The sequence below is a fragment of the Ambystoma mexicanum genome, chromosome 4q (genome assembly GCF_040938575.1).
Source record: "Ambystoma mexicanum isolate Mex_15411 chromosome 4q, UKY_AmexF1_1, whole genome shotgun sequence".
Taxonomy (NCBI): Eukaryota; Metazoa; Chordata; class Amphibia; order Caudata; family Ambystomatidae; genus Ambystoma; species Ambystoma mexicanum.
In genome coordinates, this window is record NC_090928.1 from 397,283,044 (window position 1) to 397,298,999 (window position 15,956).

Here is a 15,956-nt window from a genome sequence, read left to right on the forward strand (position 1 = left end):
TGTAAGATTTTCTTGATGGTATAATGATTTGAACTGTAGGTAGTGATGAACCTTGGTGCATCTTGGCTTGGTGGCTTTTTGGTTTTTTCTTGTAATAAGGTTGGTCCTGGTCTCTCTTTGGTTTTTTGAAGCATTGTTTTAAGGTGTTTTGGACTGTACCCACGATTTTTAAATTTTTTGATGGTTGCTGATTGGTGTTTAGTGCATTCTAGGTTTGAAGTACAGTTTCGTTTAATACGAAGAAATTCTCCAAAGGGAATATTCTGAATGATGTGGCGAGGATGGTTACTTGAAGCGTGTAGAACACTGTTGACAGCTGTCTCTTTGGTGTATAATGTGCTGTGAATTGTGTGTTCTTGTATATACAAGTGAAGATCCAAAACATTGATGGCATGTTGATTATAATTCATAGTAAATTTCAAATTGTAATCATTATTGTTCAGGAAAGCATGATAGTAAAGTAGTTGTTCTGTTCCATTCGATGTATCTTCCCCAAAAGACAATTCTGTTATTGACCGTAAAATCTGGGTGTTGCCAGGCAAATTGGGTTTCAAAATGTCCCATGTATAGATTGGCATAGGATGGGGCAGATTTTGTCCCCATTGCTGTGCCCTGTATTTGTCTGAAAATGTTGTCTCAAAAACAGAATATGTTGTTATTTAAAGTAAAGTGAATCATTTCTAAGATCATCATGTTCTGTTCTTGAAATGAGACCGATCTTGTCTTCAAAAAGTATTCAGTTGTTACGATTCCTTTTTCATGGATGATACTGGTGTATAATGCTGTCACATCGAATGTTACAAACCAGTAATTATCTTCCCAATAAATATTCTCCAATTGGTTTAATGCATGGGTAGTGTCTTTGATGAAAGAGTTAAGACTGGAGGCCAAAGGTTGTAGGTAATGATCAATGTATTCGGAAATTCTTTCAGTAATTGAACCAATACTGTTGATAATAGGTCTGCATTGTGGTAGAATGGTAAATGGTTTATGGATTTTTGGCATGAAATAGATCGTTGAAAGTACTGGGTGTGTGACGTTCATATATTCATATTCCTCATCTGATAGTAGGCCTTCTTCGTGCCGGTGTGAGCTCATTAGTTTCCAATCCACTACTAATTTCTTGGTAGGATTGGTTGTGAGTGGTTGGTAACATTCTGTATCTTTCAAATGATTTGTTGCTATTTGTATGTAGTCCTCAGTTTTCAAAAGAACAATGTTTCCACCTTTGTCGGCAGTTCTCACGATAACACCATGATTGTCCTTCAATTCCTTGATAGCTCGCATTTGTTGTTGGCTTAGATTGTGACCTATTTTGTTTTTGTGGTTACTTAAATATAGTTGTCGTAATTCACTTTGAACTGCTTTTTGGAAGATATCTATGACGTTGTCTGGTGATAGAATTGGAGTGAAGCGTGATTTAGATTTGAGTTTAGTATGCTTTGCTAGGCCTAAAGTAATATCCTGTTCTGATGCAAATGTTGTCACTGTATGTGAATCTTCTTCTTCCGATAAATTCAGAAGGTTGATGGTGTTCTCCACATGTTGTAATGAAAGTTCTGAACAGAGAGCTGTAGAGGTCACTTTCCTTTTTCCTGTATTGTGTAGAAAATATTTTTTCAGTTCAAGTTTCCTGCAAAATCTAAAAAGATCTGTAATGGTTTCAAAATAGTCATAGGTATTGGTTGGACAAAAGGTGAGTCCTTTGTTAAGTGTGGAAATTAGATCTGTTAGATTGTATATTAAGTTTTTCCTCTTGGGTTGGTTCATTGATCTTGTTTGAACGTCATTGTTTTTGTCTGATTCGTTTTCTTTGCTTGTTGTCTTGTCCTCTACGCCCCCTCTTTATTTTAAATTGTTGACTGTCGTGGTAAAACCCCATTTTAGGTTTTGTTTTGTATTTGTACGTGCTTTCTTGAAATGTCTGAATTCCTCTAAAAAAGAGTATTGTGCAGTTTATTTTTTTGGTTTGTCTGCTTCCTGTCCTCCTTAATGATGCTTGTTCTGTTCCACTCAAAGAATCACTTTCTGAGGATGGTGAAGTTACTGTAGGAGTAGGTTTTTTCTTCGCTTTTTGTGGCGTTTGAGGTTTGGGTTGTCTCCCAGTCGATTTATTAAAGGTGTAAACCCGTTTGAACTTGTAGTCTAACTCGTCACGTGGGAATTGACGTTTTTTCTTCATTTTGATTTCTTGTGCAAATTGTTCAACAATGTTGTCTAGTATTTCATAATTTTTTGAAGGTTTTTTCTGGGATATTCAGTAATTCTATATTCTCCTTAATTGTGTCAATATCCTTGATTATTTTGTCATGTTGTTTTTTGGCATTGGCAATCAATTTCTCAATCATTTGTCTTGAAGTATTTGAGTAATTCCTCCCAATCCTGAAGACTGTCAATATCCTCTTCGTCAAATGGAGGGAATATGCATATTCTAAGCCCTCTTGGTATCCGTCCTACTTTGAGGTACTGTTCAAGTGTTCTTATATCCCACCACCTATATAATTCAGATTTAAATAATCTTTCTTGTTGCTCGAATAGAATTCTCAGGGATTTGGAGTTCGTTTTTTGGTCTGGAGTGGATGGTTGTTGTTGGTTTGAAAAGAGTAAGTCTGCCTCCTTATGTCTATCTGAGATACATCTTGACATTTTTTAGTGGAGTTGGGTATTCAAGAAATAGTAATATGCCGTATATTCTGTTGGAGTTTGCAGCTCAGAACAGCTTAGAAATTAGTATCTGCAAATGAAACAGTCTTTGGCTGATTCCGGCACTCCTCACTGAAAAGTAAAATGAGTACAGAGCAGCAGGCAGAAGATCTATTACCCTTAGACTGTAAACGTGTTGCTCACTTCTCACGCATGTTTCTCTTTTAACATGTCAGTATCGTGGCACCCCATTCCAACATGGCGTGCACACGATCTTCCATTTCTGAATGCGCTCACGTGACTCAAACGTTTTAGTTTTGTTCAGGTAGGAAACCCCACTTTAGCATAGGGTAAATTAGGCCTTCTACCATTTTGACATTTGATTTAATAAACCATTTTGTTTTGAACTTTTAATCTGTTGTCTGTTTCCTGCTTCATGATGCCTTCACAGAACATCAAGGATTGTCTCCTTACCAAATGCTTGGAATGTACCCAAATTGAATATATGATGTGCAAGACTTGGAGCATCATCTGGAAGAACCATGTTGAGGAACCAGCTTCAAATTCCACTTGTTGGGTAGGGGCTGCCCATCCTTGGGCGAAGTCACGTATATCCAAGTAGGGTGCAGACCCTCTCTCCTTAACCAGTTCAGGGGAACATTTTAAGTGACCTGATGGGTAGAATGCCTGACATGCTACTCTGCTTTCTGAAGTGTCAGCCCTGCAATCTGTCTGGCTGGGAAGAGCAGAAGATGGGCTCCCTGGTCCTCAGGGACACAGTGAATAACCAGAAGAAGTTGCCTTTTGCTCTCTAAACTTTCAATCTGCATGGAGCCAATACAAGAGCTCTAAATGCTTTTGTGTCACTACAAAGACCCAACGGAACTGCTTTTGACACACTCTCCACTTAGTACAGCTCATTTATTCCAAGCATGATCAAGCCATTGCCGCTTATTGCGCCTTCCCAACTTGAACCTGACTCAATGCACTGCAAAGTACCAAAATGCCTGGCTCAATGCTGTGGAGACCCTGAAAGAAGACACTATATAAAATGGGATCTGAATTGTCATGAGGGCCCACAGAACAAGGCCAGTGGGACAGAACCACAGGTATGTATCTTCTTAACCTTTTCTTGTTCTTGTTTGGCTTTTCTAAAAAACGATTTACCTGCAGTCTCCTGTTCTTAAAAACCCGGAGTACCCTTTTCTCCCATAGTCTGCATTTGCTGTGTATCTCCTTACATAGGTGGGTTGTTATTGTTTTTAATAGTGTGCCTATTGCAAGGAACCTGAGAGCATAATGCCATCTACTCCTCTTGGATCCTCTTCTCAGGTGGCCAGGGAAAGGCTATTGCTTTTTGACCCTGGCCCTGTGGGTGGACATGTGAGGGAGGATCACCTAAGTTGAGTGACCTTGGGGAGTGGGGAGAGGATGTCTTCAGATGAGACTCAGGATTTCCCATCCCCTTTTTCTGATGAACCTTCCATCCCAGAAATCTTTGTAGGATACTGTCAAACCCCATCTTTTTATTTCATTAAAAATAACCCTCAAATATGTCATCAGTATAAAGGAACAAGAAAAAGGTCAGTCAGGAGAACACCTCCTCATGTGAGCAGGCCAGACCTACATCCACCTTCTCTTGTTAATGCAGGAAAATGGCAGAGTGCACTCTGCCCTCCCCCTACCTTTATAGGTTATTATGAGTCTGCCCCGCTTTCACACATAGACACAATCCCACATTAATGTGCCTTTAAGACTGGGACGAAGAAGAGGCAACTAGGAGTAATGCACACTTCCAGTTGTGCACAGCACTCTGGTACGGAGACGAAGATGATGACTGTGAAACACAGCTAGCATGATCAGGCATGTTCCACAAACTGGGGTCAAGCAAAGGACTTACACCTGCAGCCAGTTGAAGGGCTACAGGTGTATATAAGGAGGAGAGATCTGTTGGGAAATGGAGTGCCGCCTGGAGAAAGACAGCTGCTTGGGGAGAAGGACATGGCTACACGGTACGGAGCAGGCTGGGGCGGGGCCAGTGTAGTGGCCACCGAATGCTGCAGGAGAGCGAGAAAGATGCTGCAGCCTGAACGGCTGTGAGATCGTCGAGTGCGCTGCAGAATCCAGTGCTGTGTCCCTCGCTAGAGCTGGCCAACACTGAAGACTTCAGGGAGCTGACAAAAATAGCAGGAAGGTTCGGAAGAGGCGAGCGCTGCTTGTCAGAGTTCCTGTTGAGTGAAAGGGGAGCGAGAGACTGCAGAGGAGAAAATCAAAAGCACCTGGAGGAGCTGCCGGATACCAGTGAGTGACAGAGAGGGAATAGTCGCGCTGGGGCTTTCCAGGGGCTGGGTTTGGGCACAAGGAGATGCCGGTTAGGGGAAACCTTGAGATAATATGGTTGTGAGACTGAAGGAAAGATTTTTGAATGCTGAAGGAGCTGCAAAGTATTTCTTGCATTATTGAATACCGAACTGTACACAAAAGCATCGCACAAGTGAAATGAAAGTGATGTGCAATTTCGAATACAGTGAAAGCAAGTCAAAAGCGTTGAGGTATTATGTTAAAGTATGAACCAAGTAAAAGCCAGTGGCAAGGGCTGAGGAAACAAGTGAAAAGCAAGTAAGTGTGAATGCAAGGGGGTGACAAGGAATACACCCCACAAAGTGAATGGTGTGAGAGTCGCATTGTGGCAGAGGCAAGAAACTGCCAAGGAGAAACAGAACTGCAAATGGACAATCGACACAGGTTCAAAAAGGGGCCATGTGATGGCAAGGGTGTCCAATGAGAACAAATGACTATAACAAAGTGCCAAGGATTATTAGTTGCATGACTTGTAGTGCGTGGACCGATAACTGGGCCTAGGCCGAGTAACCTCCACTTGGAGTGAACCAGGGAAAGTTAAGACACTGAAGCTGTTGTGCTTATCAAGTATTGAAGTGATTCAAGAACAGAGCAAGCTAAGTGTACTGTTGAAAAGCTTGGCTTGGAATACTTATTGAAAGTCAAGAGAACTGACTGTGGTTTGGAAGCTAAAAGGGCTGCCTCCTTGGGGAAGGTACCCCGAGATCTTTTCGAACTGTGTGAACTTGGGGAAGGGGCTGAAATGCAAGCCAAGGATTTGGAAGAACATCAGAACTTTAAGTTCAACTCAAAAGTCAGTCTGTGTCCAAAACCTATACTTCCGCTCCCCATTAAAGATGTACAATGTGTAGGGATGTAAGCAACCAAATAAACTGTGTTCAAAATAATGACACAGACTACCCTTAGTTTCTTTAAGTAGGGAAATCCTACCTTAGCATAGGTCAAATCAGGTCTTACTCCATCCTGACAAATAGGAAATACATTCTTGATTTTAGAAAAAGTTGATCTGTTGTCTGTGTCTTACTTCATGAGGCCTTCACACTATCCTCCCAGTTTAATTGATGTCATCTTTTTATAGAATCATGATTGGACAGTCTTATATTTTGGTACTTGGCTTACTATTGTTCTTTTGGATACTTCCATACTGGATCACATCTTCTTGGAAAGTATAGCCTGCTCTCTACCGATGTTATCTTAACGAGGCAAAGCAAGTATTACCTTCATGTTAGGCCGCTTTATGAATGTGGTGCCTGCTTTTCTAGTAGTAGTGTGGAGATGAGTAGGAGTTTAAAAACCTCTGCTCATACCTGTAGTCCTGCAGGACAGCTGTCCTTTCGTCATGCGTTTGGTGCAGCTTTTCACTGATATGTTTATCGCCGTGTTAAAGTTCCTTGTCTGCTTATATAAATGTAGATTTCAATTTAGAGCATGATTTCAAATAAAGTATCCTTAGAGAGCTTGTCATCTTCACTAAGCTTGCCATATATTCCTCTCTGTGCTCTTGTATTTGCAAAGGTAGCCATTTTAGTATTTTTTATACCCGTTCTTTGAAGGGAAGTAGAGCGTTTCCTCCATTCCACCCATAATACTGGCAGCACCCCATGTTCTGTTTATGAATATGAAAATCAGTTTGTGTGACCTGTTCTGAAATTGCCAATCCTTTTTTTACATTCTTTTCTCAAATCACATCTTTTACATAAGACCTGTAAATTATTTACGTTATTCTTTCCTATAACAAAAACAAGTGTAATCTTGTTTCATGCCATTCTATGCACTTTCTCTGCACTCTTCTTTTATCTTTAGTGTAATTAAAGGATTTTAAAGACATCAGGAATGTGTGTGGCTGATCGATACATTCCTAGTGTGGTTGCAGGTGTAAAAGAAATTACATGGTTCTTCATGTGTATGGCTGTGCTATGGGCTCGATTCCATTTTAGAAACAAGCATGTTGTGAGAATTGATAGCTCTCCAGCTGGACGTCTCTCTAATTGGAAAGTGAGGCAATACCTGAAGTTGTAGTTTTCGAACTTAGAATCCTGACTAACATATCTACCTCAATTAACAAATACTAGTTATTCACTTATTGAAAATTATAAATGCATCAGAACGGTTCTTGTGTTTTATAGACTAGACTGTTTTATGATATGATCCTTTTTATTCCCCTATTGATAGGATCAATTCTATTCTTGATTGTTTCTGTCAGTGTGGCTGATGGACTGAGAACAAATACCTCAAATTGTAGTTTTTTCAGCTACTTAATATAGGATTAGCTTGAGGTATTCATTTAAGTTGACCTGGAAATCCAGACACTGCTTTAGATCCTGAGTAGCTAAATGTCACCTCTCCCTTGAGAGTTGTAACTCTCAATTCTTTGAAATTATGTGTTGCTCCATTCATGAGTGACATTGGTTATTGACAGAGTTTTATCCAATGACAACACTGAGATTGTGCTAGGGTGCGTGAAACAGTTCTCTTATGGCAGAAAAGTAAAAGGAAAACACTACAATTGAAACTACACTCTAGGAAAACAGGAAAGCAAGAGAAGGGAGAGCCCAAAAAAGGTGAAGGGATAAGAGATCCAATTTTAAAATTAATAGATTGAAGTATCGAGGTCTAGAAGCAGGCTCCTGGGGGTGGGTGACAGGAAGGATGGGGCCTCAGACTGATATTCTTTCATGGATGGGGAGATAATGGTTGGATTGGGAAGAGATACTTCAGACTATGTGCAGTCTTTTTCCATTGGATATTGGAACATTGTTGTTTTCTCTTACTGACTGCACAGTGATCAATGTCTTCTAGGAAGACCAATAAAAGAAAACAACTGACTACTAATGTATAGATGTTATTTTACTTGTTTTGGTCACAGGCTGGGGTATTTTAATGAATTTTAATCACTTTCAGATCTTATGTGAGAAGCAAGTGACAGACATATTCTTTGATACAATGTATCTTTGAATGATGTGAATTTGTAGACTTTACTACAGTGAATCAATGCTTCACTCACATTTGTATTTGGTGAAATTACTTTGACCACAGCCTGCCATTGAAACCTCTAGTTATCTTACCTCAAACAGGTTATGTTCCCTTACTTTCATGTCTTTTATGATATACCTATGAAAGGATCATGACTTGTTGCAATCAATGAATGTCATTGCATTATCCTTTTGCAACACAGTAACACTAATGGCATCTCTCAAACAGTGTTTTCCCAGCCTATCATCAGCAAAGTCAAGCCCCAGCTCCTGAAGACCCATTTCCTTCCACTGATGGAGAAACTAAAGAAGAAAGCTGCAATGGTCATAGCAGATGAAGAACATCTTAGAGCAGAGGGAAGAGGTGACATGTCAGAGGCTGAGCTACTCATCCTAGATGAATTGACTACCTTGGCACGGGACCTCTATGCCTTCTACCCTTTGTTGATTCGATTTGTTGACTATAACAGGTAAGGTGAAGTGCTACCTCTTGAGGGTCCTTTTTTTAAAAGGTTTTCCCTATTTTTCATCTCGGTGAAAAACCTTTTAAAAATAGGTCCTTTAAAGTGGTAGTAACACCCAAAACTCAATGTTTAAAAAAAACAAAATGTTATGACTAGTTTTAATACTTCTGTTAGCCTTGTATGATTTAATTTGTTCACACATCCTATTCTGTTGTTGTAGAGTATAAAAGTAACTGAAGAGGAACTACACTCTAATTCCACAGCAAGCGGGATACCCTTCTGTAGATTCTCATGCATGTTGAATATTTCTCTGGATCAGGCAAGATCCACAAACCTGTTTTTAAAAACAAAAATGATTTTAGCTAATTTGTTACTTATGCACATATAATGAAAAACTGATAAATGATACACGATCCAATGCAATATAATTTTAGCTTCCTGTAAGGTAGCTGTAAGAGAACTGTTAAGGCATGCCTGCCAAATGGCGTGCAGGAGAGGTCTGAGGCGGTCTTTGTTGTTGTTCTACTGCCTATAAAGCATGGGACAGACAATTCTTCAAACAATGAAAATTAGTCAACAATGTCCATGATTAATGGTTTGTCACAACCAAGTATTTGGTTACCTGTGAGGGCCTAGAAATCCAGATTGTTTATGAGGAAATCCAGGAAAACATGATGCCTATCTGAGCTTCCTACGCCCGATGATGGTTTCAGACCAGTGTTGCAGTGGGGAAGATGTTTACATGTTTACAGATTGCTGTGTCATTGTGGATGAAGATATTGAGAACATATTTCAAAGAACATTATGGAGAAAAGTGATGACGATTAAGTTAGATACTTTAAGATGTTGCTGAAAGGGACATGTTTAGAAGATGAGGAGATGTTGAGGCGGGTGACGCTCCATGGTGCTGGGAGATGGGGAGTGATAGCATGTCACACTATGGGAGCGGTTCATGGCTCTTGTGTGGAGTCAGTGCCAGCAGTCTCCGAGGCCACTGAAGGTTAGTGCAAACAGAAGACCTGTAGTATCAGCTAAACTGTCCAGAGACCGGAAAATGGTCCCGAGACTCGTTTCTCATGGCTATGCTTCGAGCAGTGCCCTACTTATGAAAAACAAACTGGCAAGCATGATTTGTGCTGAAATTCTCATTCCTAAAAGGTTCTTTCGGTAGTTGTTCTCGGAACTTAATAATGTCAATTCATTATGCATACTCTGTGTCCCCAAACTACTCATCCAATTCGCTAGTCTTACTGATTTAAAAATAAAAAATGTCATTGGACCCTCTACTGATGATGGATATTCATAAAGGAGATACACAAATACACAAGTTGTGCCTTAACGATGATACGCAACATGGGTGAAACAATATTGATTATCCAGAATGGTTTCTTGTTTTAATTTACGTTTTAATAGACAAGTATTCCTGATGAACTGATATATTGGATGCATTAGACCTGTGTAGGGACTGATTCCAATGTTAATAAGATCCTGCAGGCAACTCTGCAGGAACTAGGTCACACTCGCACAAGGAATAATTCCTGCACATTCATTTTAGAAAGCCCCATGTTACTCTATGCTTTATAAAACATGTTAACAATTTCCAAAATGAATAAGACAATAATATTACCACGATGTAACGACACTGAATGATTGGATAACAGACACCCAAAATGCGTTTAGTGAAAGTAATAATAACCAAAAGAGTTTAAGAACAAATGAGCTTCAAATGAAAGTATTTCTGACATATAGTGTTGTGATCGAACAGATCCAATCACATTCAGTACTAAAACAATATGAATGTTTAAAAATCTGATGTCTTCCACATAGAATATATCTCATTCTGTAGTTTTACTGTCCTTGGAGGTATATAAACTCTGTGCGTTTCGGGATAAACACCCCTTCATCAGGTGAAATACATCCCAAATTGTCGAATATACTAAAAGAATAAGAAAAATGCCTGCTAAGCATTTGGAATATCCAATACAATTGTCGGTACCTAGTTTAGTTTGTTGAGCAACATAACATCCATTATACACCAACTTCAATCCAAGAACATTATGCTTGACTTGATTAAACTATTTGAATTCTGCTTGCGGAAATACATACCTCTTTGTGGGTCTTCAAGAACCAAGAACCAAGAAAAACACCCAAAATCTCCTTGATCACGTAACTAACCACTTAGTGAAACATTCAGTAGTCTTCTTTTGATATTGTCGCACTGCAAAGTCTAATTGAGCTTGCAGGATTCAATTTCCATACACTACAATTAAAAATGAAACCAGACTCTATTAACCCCCCACCCACACCACGCTAATCATAATTCTGAAGACTGCTAATAAAGCCTCGTTGTAAATGTAACTAACCTCTGGGGATGTCAATCATTTCTTACTTCCACTCACCTCCTATGATATGGCATTTATAACGCGCCTATACACAATTGTTATAAGTGTTGGAAGGCGGGACCACCGCATTTCATTAGCGAAACGCTGGCATTGGACGCTGCATGCAAATAAGAAACTGACATCTTCCTTATATGGTAATAACCCAGAAGTCACATGGAATGGACCCGTGGATCTGAAAGTACTTCAGAAGTAAATAAATGGGAGTACCTCATGGCCAAACCTCGACTTGCACAAAGAAAGTTCCTCTACGGCCCTTACCCATACAGCCCTATTCCTCCAAGTAAACTTGTATCTATAAAATATTGTGTACTGACAAGTTCAACGTAATGCAATTTAGTAGGTTGCATCACTGACAAAGAAACACTAATTACATTTGATAGTGTTGCCCTTCTGTCAGTCACTTTTTAAGTTTCACAGGAACTGATTCACCCTACTTTATATTGTGCCTCAAGTGCTTAAGATAGAGTTGTTGCTTATGGGTAAATTGAGTATTTGATTGCTGTTACAGTAGACTATTACTGTCAAACCAATTTCGAGCACAATAGCCTTTTCCCAGCCATTGTAACTGCAATGTGTAACACAATTAGTTGTTTTACCTATTGAAATTGTGCATCCATCCCTCACTGTTAATTACCCATGCGGACATTGCAACAAATTATGTGAAATTACTATTTTGTTTTCATTTTTGTTTTGTGCGAACCTGAGCCAGCCAGGCTCAGGAGTTTCCCGGTTCCAGGAGTGAGAGCACCATCCTGACCCATTTGTTAACTTGGAATTCTGGGATTGGTAGTTCTAAATTTAAAAAGGAAAAGAGAAAGGAAAAACGGGGCTGGTTGGCTTTTTCACACATAGAACAGGGAAACTGGAACGCTCTGGTTCAATAGCCTCCAGATTATTAGCAGTTAATTTAGATTTGCGGCACCACCGATGAGCACAAACGACACATAGAATGACACCTAGAAATCATAGAAACTGTTGCATAATCATATGTTGGGCGTTGTGGAGAAGGGGGCACTGTAAGCGGCTAGCCATAGAAGTGAGAGAAAATATCGCAGATTTCTGGCCATCACTTGAGACTCTGGAAGGTCATGACATGGGGGTGGGGGGGACTTGTCTCATTGTAGTTTGAGGGCCTGCGATAGGAACTAGCTGAGATGAGACTAGAGGGGCTGTGACCGGAGGCAGGAAGTTAGTTGATAGAAGTAATACAAGCACGATCTGAAGAAAGGGAAGGTAACAACTAAAGAGTCAATGGTAACTGAGGGAATTTTCCTTCAGAAGTGTGAACATAGGGCGACTAACACCTGTAAAGGGAGATCACATCTGTTGGCAGATGGGGCGAGGAGTGCTTGAAGGCCTAGTGTTTTGCATGTCCATTTTAGGTGCAGTTTTTATGGCTATTAAGCCAAATGAAAGGATGCCCAGAATGATCCCTGGGTAGGACTTGGGACCAATTAAGGAACGAAGAACCACCCACATTTATCTCGGGAATCTCTTGAAAATAAAGGAGTTGTGTTTTCCTTCTAAAAAGGATGGAGGACATAGCGACTCGCAGCTGAAGTGTCAGCGAGTTTCACATGTTCTAGTCAATGTCACAGGAGAACTGCTTGAGCATTTGTTCAATTTCAAAACCCAGGCTTCATACCTGCAGGTGCATGGTCTATTTAATTCTGGTCAGCACCTTTTATAATTTCATGTCTCATCCGCTTCATCTGATGGGAAAATAAACCCACTGCTGTTAGCTAATATGTACCTTTAATGGGTTGGCCGACAGAATCCCTGATACTAGTCGGGTGCTCCTTGAAGCAAAATGAGTGTATCCTGGCGAAAGCTCTTATTGCCGTGGCAGATTTGTAGGAGAAAGTGGACCTTCATGAATTGGGGAGAGATTTGTGAACGATGCTTTTAAGCGCATGTTGTGTTTCTCTTCTGCTTGGTACACTGGTATGTGTTGGACCTTTGTGCTTCATTATAGTAGTATTGTTGTTTGTGGTGGCCTTTTTCTAAATCCTGCCCTGCACTGCAAGACAAAGAAATCTACATTTACTCGGGCAGACCTATTGCGTTGTTGCTACTGGGTCATTGTTTTGATCTTTAAAGTTAGACACTTCTCTTGTCTATTGCTATATTCACACATTTCTTGGCCACAGATCGCACATCTTTTGTTTCTAATTATTCTTGTTTCCGAAGTATAGGGATGTTTGATAGGAGTAAAAGCACAGTAATATAAGCTAAATAAATCACTCTGATTTATTTGGAATGTGTTGTTCATTCTCATTGCAGACTGGGATATTGTTTATGTATCAACCAAATAGCGCAGTTCTAAAACATTGCTTACAAAAGGAAGAGTTAGTGCTCTTTGCCCATTTGTTACACTGAATTACTTGCATTAATAATGCTTGCAAAGGATAATGATGTATGCTGACAATGTTCATGGTCTTTGACCTTATTTGATAGAACCACTTATGACAGAAATATGAGATTGTTCATTTCCTTTTGAAAAAAGTAGTGCATTGATGTTCATTGAAAGCACCATTGCACTGCACCCACAGTGCATCGGCCGCACTACACTTTCCTTTCCAGAGTGTCGAGTCCAAGAGTTAACAAACGGTGATTTCTAAAGGGCGATTAAAAACCAACACTGCTTAACAATGGTTCTATTAGTGCATTTAATTTGTTACTAGCCCCTTTGTTCGTACTGATGCTTTAAAGGCAGATGCTTTCATGTGTAGAAATGTGCTCTACAAGCTATTTGGCAGCACATTAGAATGGCGCCTCTCTGCAAAAGAACTCTCCACTTATGTCCTAATAGAGTTGCTGAAATGATGGCACTGTCTTTTTATGCAAGTTTGGGGTGTATTGCTGCAATTCTCACCTAAACAAAAAAGTTTTTTAAAAAACCTTTGGCGAAAACAAGAGAAACTGTGCAGATTATGGTTTCTCCCCTCCCCCCCTCTCCGTTCTTTAATGCAGAGCCCGGTGGCTGAAGGAACCCAACCCTGAAGCGGAGGAGCTGTTCCGGATGGTTGCGGAGGTATTTGTTTACTGGGCGAAATCTCATGTAAGTCAACGTGCAACATGTACAGTAAAGTCTCTGTGTTTCATTGTCACTAAACTGCTTCTTTTAAAATCTAGGTCAATGTTCAACTAGTGCAACCTGCATTCTGTCACTTTTTGTCTTGCCGCCGCCTAATTTTCCATTGATTTGCTTGGAGTCCTCTGAATCAGGATGCTCCTATGAAGCACATAGACCCATTCCCCAAGTTAAGGAATCCCACCTCTTATCTTATGCCTTGCATGGAAATGTGGTGTCATGTCAAGCAGTCATCTAAAACCATGCATTTGCACTAGCTCAAATACAATTGCACATGTTCAATTGGATTAGCGGTACATCAACCTTAGTCCAAAGTCATTTGCATAGGAGCTTATGCATTTGCGCATAGACACAATGTATTTACACTTTCACTTATGTATGCCATTCCTGGCCACGTGTTTCTTGTACATCTGAATTAGTGACTCTGTTTGCTCAAAGTATTCAGTATCAATGATTTGGAGTACAAAAAAGGGACTCAAAGTATCCCATGTTGTATTCTTTCTGTTCCAAATACAGATACATTTTCCATGACAGTTGCCACTTCTTTCATTCATCCATTGGACCGCAAGGGGGCGGGGGGCGGGAGGGGGGGCTCCCGCACTCATTGTATCACTTGAATGGGCATCGGTCAGGTGCGTTAATATTTAGGGAAATATATTTGAATTTCACTCTGAATACCCACGACACCTTCACTTGAGAATGGACACTTGGGGGTGGGGGGGGCTGGTTGGAACTGCACACCCCTTTAGCCATTCACTTTCTGAAATTAATGCATTATTCGCACACATGTAAACCACGACCCTTTCCCGAAGAATGGTACACTTAAGTCTGATAAAAAAGCTTTTTGAATTGCCCCTATACTGTTCCGATGGGCAAATACATGAAGACATTAAAGGAGAGGAAACAGGGGAGGGAAAGTAGTTGATAAAAGAAGCCCTATTGAGGGAAATGGTCTTGGTCATGTAGAAAGGTGAATGTAGAAATCTCCTGGAGGGGGCCAGCGTATGGGTAGGGAGTAGAAGGTCTGCAAGATGATTGGGAGATCCGTGATCTGGGCTTAACTTTATTGGACACACTCGGGTAGTAATGTAAAACAATTTAGCAAGTGCAAGGACAAAAGGCATCTGGGTGCTAGCCATCAAGAAGGAAATGGTCAACCAGAAACCAACCCATCTCAAAACAGAAATGTCTTAAGTGCCAAATGATCTGGGATCTCTCTCGGGAACACCGGGAGGGCGTTCCTCAAAGTAGGGGCTAGCACCGAGAAAGAATGGCCTCTGGCTCAGGCCTTATGGAAACAGGGCACTTTTATTATTATAATTGGTTATGTATAACGTGCTTCATACCCAGAGGTTTCTAAGCGCCGACCTGGGATTGAACCTGTGTTGCTCCACGTCGTCTTGCTTCCGAGGTGAGCGCATTGCCCCTGAGCTATCTCCTCGACACTTCTAGCAATTTAGCCGAAGCTGACCGCAACGAGCGTCCAGGGAGGCATCAGGACAGTTTAGACTGGAAAAAGGAGGGCCTGATGCAGAAAAAGGCACAATGTGTAATACAAAGTAATATGAATTTAATCAGACTTTTAACAGGGAGCCAGTGAAGTTTGAGTCTGAAGATCGAGGCAGAAGGTATCAGTTATTTAAACAGGCACTTTTGTAAAGGTAAAATTAGGTGTGGTCCATCCCATATTCCTTTTCTATTGCATTTTTGTAATGATAAAGGAGAATTGGTAATCGATGCTCCTGGATGTATTTTTGTGCTAAGGCGTCACTAGATGTACAGGTCTATAAGTCTCTGCATTGAAGAAGGTTAGTGAATCCGAAATTGCGTAAAATATTTATTAGATGCACAGGTATGTGTTGTAAATATGAAGCTTGGATATGGAGTCTTGAGGCTTACCATGAAAAGGTGCATCAGTAAATGAGGAGCCACTAACCGTCCCATTGGTTGACCAGTTTTGGAGGTGAAAGATTCATCAGTAGAGGGCGATGCTAAATACGCATGTGCAGGTTTTGTTTGT

The 15,956-nt window shown here is 40.4% G+C and overlaps 1 protein-coding gene across 1 annotated transcript in view; it reads left to right on the plus strand.

Annotated features, from left to right (window-relative positions):
• Window positions 1-15,956, plus strand: part of RYR2 (ryanodine receptor 2) — a 3,854,281-nt gene that overhangs the window by 2,825,822 nt on the left and 1,012,503 nt on the right. Inside the window, exons 69-70 of the mRNA XM_069607971.1 lie at window positions 8,206-8,446; window positions 13,816-13,903. Of these exons, the coding sequence (XP_069464072.1) occupies window positions 8,206-8,446; window positions 13,816-13,903 (329 nt within the window). The remainder of the gene's footprint in view (window positions 1-8,205; window positions 8,447-13,815; window positions 13,904-15,956) is intronic.